Raw genomic sequence first — 9645 nt, forward strand, 5'->3', positions numbered from 1 at the left:
AAGTTTGAATGCTGAAATCTGGAGAGTGTGAATCCTAATCAGATGGGATGATGAGCAGTGAGGATGCTCAGCTGCTACTCTAACACAGACTCCAGCTATATGTGTCAATTTTCTGCAGAATTTCATTTATCCCTAATGATGAAGAAATCTCACAGCCCTGTCAAGTCAAACTTTGGAGAATCTAAATGAAGCAGACGAGGGCTTCAGGGAGAAGTCACAAACTGACATGCTGAAGAGATTTCACTTTCTTTTCCATTCATACAGGGTATATTGAGGAAGCCTGCATTATTCCATGTCCCTCAGACTGCAAGCTCAGTGAGTGGTCCAACTGGTCTCGCTGTAGTAAGTCCTGTGGGAGTGGGGTCAAGGTTCGATCCAAATGGCTTCGTGAAAAACCCTACAATGGTGGAAGACCCTGTCCAAAGCTAGATCACGTCAATCAGGTAATTTGATTTATATTTGCATTAAAAATATAGCTTTTTCCTTACCTCAGATAACCCTTTTGTCTGTATTTTTTATTGTAGAAAAACAATATAAGGGGCAGATAGAGGTAGAAGGAATATGTGTTGGTTTGGAGTTCCTCAGGCAGTAAAGAATGTCTTAGTTACTGACTCATCTGCAAGAATTTTGCATATTTTGTGAACTGCAGATTTTGGAGACTGTCTTTCCAAAGATCTCTTACCTGAATGGATTCTCCAAGAAAGATGGAAAGAACCTTTGTGCAGAGTCGTGTAGTGACAGTACAAGGGGTAATGGCTGCAAACTGAGAGTATATTTAGATTACATACTAGGAAGAAATTCTTCACTCAGAGGGTGATGAGGCACTGGGATGCATTATGCAGAGAAGTTGTGAATGCCTCATCCCTGGAAATGTTCTAGGCCTGGTTGGATGGGGCTCTGAGCAAACTGGCCCAGTGGAAGGTCCCCGCACATGGTAGGGGGCTTGGAACCAGATGATCTTTAATGTCCCTTCTAATCTGTGACGGGATAAAATGTCTCATTAGAGTTGCTCAAACTGGCAAGATTTTTATTGTCACTTCCCAACCATCTTAGATCAGACAACAAAATTCTCAAACAGTCACAGTCACAGTGTCCCTTAGTGGGTTCTCCTCAAGCTGGAGCTTGACCACCTTGGGTACACTTGCCCTGGCAGTGCAAAAGCACTTCCAGTCACAAATGCACTTCTGAAGTCTGTCTCTCACAAACTGCACTTAATATTGCAGTATGGAGCAGCCTGACCATGCAGTCTGGGTCCATTTCAAGTGAAACTTAACCATAAAATGTGATCCAAAAGCACCCTGGAAGAGTTTGAATGCTTGGACCACTAATAAGCATTTAATCTTTAGGACTAAGTTTAGCACTACCCCAAGTTAAACCTCTGAAGTTTCTTTCCTTGGAGAGTTTTAGAAAGGAAAAAACATTCCTTGTCAATTAACTTATGCTCTTCAAAGTTGATTTATATTCATATTAATGTTGAATTTAATTTAGTCTGCAGAGGCATATTAAGCAACCACATGGTCTTTTCTGTAAATATTCAAAGATTTTTAAAAAATGTGCTCTCAATTTACATTTGAATAAAAATTCATGTACTTAATATTATCCTATTGACATTTTGCTAGAACAAAATGAAATGCCTTGTTTATCTAATTTTCTACTTTAGGGGATGTAATTAGCTCTAATTTAAAAAATCATAAGTGTCAAACCACAGCTAACAAGCTAAGTTTGTGATCTACTTTAACAAAATATGAACTAGAATGAGGGTTGTTGGATTTGGGTCAGCATGTAAATATGCTTTAAATTAGGAGGAACATGTTTCAATAGGAGCAAATTATAGTCTATACAAAAGTCTTTTTGCTTCTTTAATATTCATGTAGTACATAATAGGCATGTATTTTTCTGCATCAAAGGTGATTTTGCTGGAGCTCTGTCAGTCGTTTTTATGCAGCACTATTGCCCTCTGCTGGTACTTTGACTAATTTGTTTTGTGATTTCATGGTATTTGACAAATAATAATAGCTGATTCAAAGTATAATTATTGTAAAAATAAAATTGAAATATAGTACTTTCATGAGAAAGACAGATAATACAGAGATGTTGAAGAATGTAGAGGCTGTATTTTTCATTTTTAAATACATTTCCTTTCAATTCAGAAATATGCAGGGAAATAAACAGATATTTCTATTTTGAATTAGTTATTTAAACTAAATATGATTCACCATTCAGCTGGAAAAGCACTGACTTTTCAGAGTCAGCATTCAATAATCATTCAATATAATGTGTTTTAGTTACATATTTTTTATTTATATATGTAACGTACTTATTTGCATACTTATGACCCACAGTGGAAAGATTGGATCTTTGGTGCCCACAAATATGTGTTCTATGATTTACAGAAGAACAATGCTGTAAAATGCCATCTAGGAATTATGAACCTGAGGAAGGACTACAGCATGTTGTCTAGCCCAGAGAACAGGATATGGGAGGGAGAATGCTGGCAGTCTGCTACATACATAAAGGGCTGCTGCAAAGAAGGAGGAAATAATCAATTTTCCATGGCATCATGGATAGGATAAAAAGCAGTGGGCTTACACTGCTGCAAGCAGATTTGGGTTAAGCCTTGGGAAAACTATCTAACAGTAAGGCTGGGAAAAACTGGAATAAAATGCTTAAGACCTTGTTAAGAAGTCGTTCAGTGTCTCTCAAGGCTGATGTGTGTCTGTGATTTGAGGCAGGACAGAGCACAGTGAAAACTGGATGTGTCACTCACAACACTGGGTGTGTCATTCCTTCTGGACTGTGCATGCCAGGGTGGCTCCCAAACCAAACTCTGAATAAAGCTTGCTCAGTACTCACTTCAGTAGGTTAAAAGACATCATAATTATAGTAATGGTAGAGTCAGGTTTGATATAAAATCATGTCAATGGCTATCAGATGATTTCAAATGAAAAGACTAACTTGAGACTTTGAGAAATTGAGGACATCCATCTTTTAATTGATTATATGCATTTTTTTCCCCCTTATCAGTAGCAGGATGAGTATACCATTGTTATACCACCCAACTGCTGTGGCCTGCAGTCACAGCTACAAAATGCCAGTAAAGTCAGAACACCACTCACATGTGCAATGCAATATGAAGTCCTCCTCTGGCTTTCTGTCAAGATATCCAAATTTTATGTTACTCCAAAAGCTGTTTTGTGTGTGGGATTTATAAATTTCTTCTTATGCTAATCAGGCTCAGGCATAGAGACATTTCCCTGAATTAAGGCTTTCCTATTTTCATTTTGGAAATTCTGGGGAAGAACAAATTTTCAACAGAGTCCAGTACGATCCTTAAGATGCATTTTCTCCACACACTTTTACTCCTTTTATTGTTTAGGTAGTTCAGAGGAGGCCCAAGTATGCTGACAGTGCTGGTGGTCTTCTGAATGGGCTGATCAGCTGCATAGTGGTATCAGACTCTGCACAGTTACTGTTCTGGCATTGTATTTTCTGTGGTATTTTGTTGCAGGTTAGCTATCAAACCATCAACCCTCTTTTTCTACGCAAGAAGGACTGCTGAAAAGAAATCAAGAAGTTGTTTGAGACAAGTCTTAGATTGTCCAGCAGTTTTAGTTGTGCTGACTTGACACCTAGAATGATATGCCAAATTAGCTGGTAAAATTTCAAGGCAATAGGCCATAAATAATTTATGCATAATTAATATATTCCAGAAAAGACTTAGGAACTTTGGAAGAATGAGAATTGACAGTTCTATTTATTTCTTTGACTCTATTGCACTTAATGCTGCCAGAAGAATTTCAATTGATAGAAAAGTCCAGTGTCCTTCAAAAACACCATGGATTTCCTCTTATCTAAGAGAGACTGGATTCCCTACTGTGTAAAAGTTTGATGCTCATTATAGGCAAAAAGGGAAAACAGTTCAACTGTCTCACCAAGAGACTAGGCAATATACATTTCTTCCCACCAGCTGTGATTTTAAGAAATTATTTTCTTCCAAGGACAAACTTTTTACAATTTACCTTATGACAGCAAAGGAGATCCAAGAGGAAAAAAAATACCTTTTGCTTTGCAAAAGTAACAATATTATATATCATAAAAGTTAAATTGATGCCATTTAAATATCTATATTTCACTCTAATAATTCTAACTTTTTCTCTTTGCTTTTTTTTTGTGGGTCCATGAAAATACTTTCTTCAGGCACAGGTAAGTGTTAATAAAACAGAGGTTTAAGCTCATCATGTACTGTCTGTCCCTTTTTTTGTAATGTATGTTTGAGTCAGTACATGGAACACTGGAGAAATTGCTATATGAGATGCTATTCAAAAATTTGTATTCAAATCTAAACATAGTACTAATGCTGATGCACAAATAAATTAGAATAATTTTAGGCATACACAATGAATAAATAAAGTGAATCAATATACATTGGTATAATTTCTCTTGAGTTCACCTCTCCTTAGTAATAGAAAAAACCCACAGCTAATAACTGGGATAATAATATAATAATAGTGGGATGTAATCATGGAGAAGAGATGTGAAGGGTAGAGCTAAAGTGCTAGCAGAGTTTTAACAGCATTTTTAAAAAGTTGTGCTCATGAGCCAGCCTAGTTACTGACTTTATGTTAGTTTTGTTGATGTTTTTTGTGGAAATGGCACAGCATGGGCTTAGTGGCCCATGAAAAAAGAAACAGTGGAAAAAACTTAGTGGCCCAGAGAAAGCCAGAGAATCCATAATTCAATAACTTTTTTCTTTTTGTTATTTCAGTAGTTTTCTAGCAAGTCTTTAATCTGTATTATTACTAAAGTATTTAAATTATCAAGTGCATATTTTTATGCTTCCCAAAAAAAGACCATTAATGCTTTTTCTGCATGATCCCTTTTGCATGCTTATCTTACTTGTCTGCCCAAAACTGACACTGAACGTGGATTCCAGGTGTATGAGGTAGTCCCCTGCCACAGTGACTGCAGCCAGTACATATGGGTTACTGAGCCCTGGAGTGTCTGCAAGGTGACCAACGTGGACTTAAAAGAGAATTGTGGAGAAGGTGTTCAAACAAGGAAAGTCAGGTAAAACAATATTGCTCCTCCCTCACTTTCAGTTTTGGCTGCATTTAATTTTATGTGATTCTATGTAATTGAGTCCAAACCTGGACCCTGGCTAATATAAATCAGAATAGATTCAGAGAGTGCAATATGACTCTGTCTACTTTTTATGGATATAGACTTTGATTCCTAATTTAATCTATTGGTAGTTAAAAGGCATCTGTGTAAATTAAGGGTGAATACTAAGAAAATAATTTTTTTAAAGCTTTAATAGTCCTGAATTTAAAGTTATCAGCTGAAATATGCACAAAATATGTCTAAACCATATATGGTTTGCATTATTCTGATTTAGAGGTAAGCTAATGTCAAGCAAATCACTGATAGGGACTGTCTAAATTATGTGCATGCCTTTATGTTGATTTCATCTCTGAAAACAAGGATTGTGTTTGGTTCTTCAGCTTTTCTTGGATATTCATAGATCAATACTTATTTATGTGATGGCAAAATGGTAAAATGCCTCAGAATACTGTAGAACATATACCATACAAAATCCATGGCAAATGAAGTTTATGTGCAGTTCTTTGTTCCAGGTGCATGCTGAACACTGTGGATGGTCCTTCTGACACAGTAGAAGACTATCTGTGCGATCCTGAAGAGATGCCTCTGGGTGCTAGAAAATGCACATTGCCATGTCCTGAGGACTGTGTTATGTCTGAATGGGGATCGTGGTCTCAGTGTTCTTTGGTAAGGAGTGTACTGAAGTGTCACATTTATAGTTCTGGTGGGATATTTTACTGAACTGATTACACCTGTAAACATCCATATATAGGGTCATCTTTAGGGTTGGTTTTTGTTGTCCGCAAATAAAGTGTGACAGTACTTTCCATTAAGCTAAATTCCTCCAGAACACAGACTAAAATGTGCCCAGTGATCACTCTTCCCAATGTGGGGTACCTTCTGTGCAGTGGAATAGTTTTGGCAGTGGCTTGTGAGTCTGTCTTTGAGCCTAGCTCTGAGCCTCTGCATAGTGGCACAGTCTCTGAACTAAAACTGTCGTTATCTTGGTATGAGTGACAAAGTCTGCAGATCAAGTCTGAGCATAGAAAAGTAACTTTGGTTCTCTTCTCGCATTCCTTCCTGACAGCAATTTCAAAAAGAAATGTAAAAAAAAAAAAAAAAAAGAAACAAAAATCCAAATGTGTTTCAGGACTTCTGAGAGGCTTTGGTGCACTGCATTGTAGCATTTGGAAAGTGAGCATATCTCAATATCCTCTTTATGAGTGAAGTAGTTCCAAAGTACTGATACTGAAATATGCACTAGTTAGGAAAACAGAGTGGTGTTGCCAGGTGAAAGGAAAAAGAAAATATTTCTCTTATACATTAGCACGAACTTTTTATTTCACACTTGTGTTTTGTGAAAGGGTTGTTTAAAAGGTTGTTGTAATGCTGCATGATGAGGTATCAGGGTGCCAACATATCTCAGCTGTTTCCAATCTTACTTTCAAGCCATGCAATGGAAGTAGTGTCCGTGAAAGGTCAGCTGAATGCCTAAGACAACCCGATGATGGAAAGCCTTGTCCTGCTGCCACCGAGGCAGAAGCCTGCACTTTGAACAAGAACTGCTACCACTATGACTACAATGTGACAGGTATTTATGTTATTATGCTCTAGTGACAGCCTGGGACCACATCTTACAGCTCATTCCCATTCACCTTACAGGATGGATTTTTCTGCTTTCTGTTCTTACACAGAGGCAGCTGTGGAACTTGTACTGAAAACCGATTCAGGCTGTTTGATTCAGATAAAATATTAAATTGAGAATTCGCATGTGAAATGTGCATGTTGTAACTCCAGGAATAGTATTTCTCATATAATTTTGTGATTTACTCAAAATCCAAACAGATAAAACAAAATATGAACTTTTCAGGAAGCTACACAGACAATTTGCAGTAAAGGTCGCTGTTTCCAAAAATGTGTAGCAGCTGGGTTCCATGAGCATTTTCATGTGTAAAAGTTGCTTGTGAAGGTTATTTTAGGCCATCAGAATTAGGTGGGATACTGGATCATTATGAATTCTATCTGAAAGTCTGCAATGCTGTTGAATTCCTCCTTTGCAGACTGGAGCACTTGTCAGCTCAGTGAGAAGGCTGTCTGCGGCAGTGGTATCAAAACGCGGATGCTCGATTGTGTTCGCAGTGATGGCAAATCTGTTGACCTGAAATACTGTGAAGAGGTGAGTGGGTACCTGTGAGAAAGCTCTCTTCTAATGGTGCTAATTAATACTGAGCCAACTGAGCTGTATGGCATCTTCACCAGATGTTTTGCAGCACTGTTCATGGGTTGTTAAGTACCTCTGAAATGAACTGAGCCATCAACTGATTTTTATACTATTTCCTTTGGTTACTTTTAAGTGCCCCTGTGAACATATGCTAATTATTATGTCCTGAAGGAAATGAATTGGAAACAATAATTAATAAAGTAGAATAAAGGTGATAAATCTCAATCAGAATACTAATCATAATTCTAATTTGATACAACTTCAGCATGGAGTCTTGGACACCTGCCAGTATCAATCATTTACTCAATGTGTTGGAAAATATTTCTCACGTGTATTATTTCTCATTCTGCAGCTGGGCTGAATGCTAACTTCTTGTATCCAGCTCTGTGATGCAAAAAATACCTAAGCTAGTGTGAAAAAAATGTGCAGCATGAATGTAATATTAAATGGGAACATATATGTAAAACTAGCAGCAGACAGGGGCCCTTAAGTTTTGAAAGAGACAGTTTGCAAACTAACCTCCAATTTGACAGCACTGGTTTCCTGATATTTTTTGTGTGGGTCCTAATGCTTTCAATTTCATGGAGCCCATAGCATCAGCACAATTTTGAAGTCAACCCTATATGCATTTCTGATGGAAAGTAACTGCACTTGTTTCAGCTGGCATTCTCCCACCACCATGACATCAGAAATAAAATTACTGGCAATGGGGACCAAAGAGGGAAAGGACTCCACAGCAGTTTTGGCACCAACAACTTTTCTGTGGAACCTTTCTGGCTTCTAGCTGCTCTCAGGATGTTCCCATAGAAAAGAGTCTCATCAGAAGTGTAGGGAGTCAGGAAACACATAATTTACTTTGGAATATAATTTTGTAAAGGTGTATCTGACCTACTTCTCCAATCTCCTCGGACATACCGGATTCCTGAATCAATAAGTTCTTATCAAAGGTAGAGAGCTTCAGGTGAGAATTACTTCTGTCCCATGTTCCTCCTTCCTTTGTAGTTCATGGGTTTCTAATAAAATCTAATAATTTCACAGAATTATAAAATAGTTCAGGTTGGAAGGAATCTTAAAAAACAAAGCCCCTTCTGTCGGCAGAGTCACTTTCACTATAGGAGGTTGCTGAAAAACCCCCTCCAACCTGGCCTGGTGAACACTTCCAGGAATGGGACAGCCACAAAAATTAAGTCTCAAGAAATAACTCAGGATATAAGTACCTAGCAGCAAGTTGTTGTGAAGTTAATAAGGCAATGCATTAATGATTTTAATAAAGTTTTAATGTGTTAAAAAAGAAAATGCCTGTAATTTCTAAGTGATTACAATATTGATGAATTAATATCAAGGCATGATGCAAAATAGCCATGCAAATAAGTATTTCAACAAAAAAAAATCATTTGAATTTATGGGAAAATATATTTCTTCTACTATAAAGCCAAGAAATTATTCCTGTTAAGCAAAGATTTAAAACAGCATTTAGAACTGATTACATTTTACACTGAAATCTCATTTCAGAAAACCTCTGGAGTTTTTCTGCAGTTAAGAAATGAAATTTTATTATTCAGAGAAATAATGAGGGCAAGAATATAATATCTCAAGAGCTACCTGCTGTAAATGACAGGCCAACAGACATTACTGCTGTGGTGTCCTGGAGTTATCAACAGCCACTGTGCTGCATTCTTATTTGCCCTTTTGATTTGCTAGATCATATAGAGCTACATCTTCTTGTAGAAAGCTCTGATCTACTCCCTAGTCACACAGTTAAGACTATTTGTTGAATTATGGATGTGTAAGCAGTGGTCCAACAAGGTCAAAGGCTGATCCAATAACTGAGGAGTAAAACCTGTTAAACTGATTAACAGGAAAGCCAAGCTGTTCGGATCTTAACAGACCCTTCACTCTAAAGATGGGAAAGCCAACTCTGTGACCTTTCAGGTCACGAGAGGAGAGTGTTCAAGAAATTATCAAAATGTGGATACATACTATAAACTTCTTGCTAATGATCCTTCAGGTTTCTGCTGGGTTTTTGGATTATAAGGGTAGTGCAGAAATATTAAATGAAGTTCTAAATAAGGTGCATGTGGTTGGAAAAGTTGATGAATAGGAGAAATATGAAGTAATTTGTACTGAGCTAGCTAATGAATTTTCTCTGGGCTATCATGAAACTTATTACCAGATGTATGAATAAAGATTTGCTTAATTTTTGTGTAGGTACATTTACTGAATTATGTTTCTCATTATTATATGCAAAGAAGAGAGCTCATAATAAATAAACCTACACTGATCCCTAAGAAATTAAGACACATTATTGCAATGAGTTTCTATGT

The 9645-nt window shown here is 37.1% G+C and overlaps 2 protein-coding genes across 3 annotated transcripts in view; both read left to right on the top strand.

Moving 5' to 3' along the window:
* The window catches only part of VWDE (von Willebrand factor D and EGF domains), a 458699-nt gene that overhangs the window by 361152 nt on the left and 87902 nt on the right, over nucleotides 1–9645 (top strand). The gene's annotated exons all lie outside the window — the stretch shown is intronic.
* The window catches only part of THSD7A (thrombospondin type 1 domain containing 7A), a 263208-nt gene that overhangs the window by 231408 nt on the left and 22155 nt on the right, over nucleotides 1–9645 (top strand). For both annotated transcript variants that reach the window (XM_079301320.1, XM_079301321.1), the window contains exons 17-21: nucleotides 265–443; nucleotides 4934–5067; nucleotides 5634–5787; nucleotides 6550–6691; nucleotides 7161–7276. In XM_079301320.1, the coding sequence (XP_079157446.1) occupies nucleotides 265–443; nucleotides 4934–5067; nucleotides 5634–5787; nucleotides 6550–6691; nucleotides 7161–7276 (725 nt within the window). The remainder of the gene's footprint in view (nucleotides 1–264; nucleotides 444–4933; nucleotides 5068–5633; nucleotides 5788–6549; nucleotides 6692–7160; nucleotides 7277–9645) is intronic.

This window comes from Erithacus rubecula, assembly GCF_903797595.1.
Source record: "Erithacus rubecula genome assembly, chromosome: 3".
NCBI classification, from domain to species: domain Eukaryota; kingdom Metazoa; phylum Chordata; class Aves; order Passeriformes; family Muscicapidae; genus Erithacus; species Erithacus rubecula.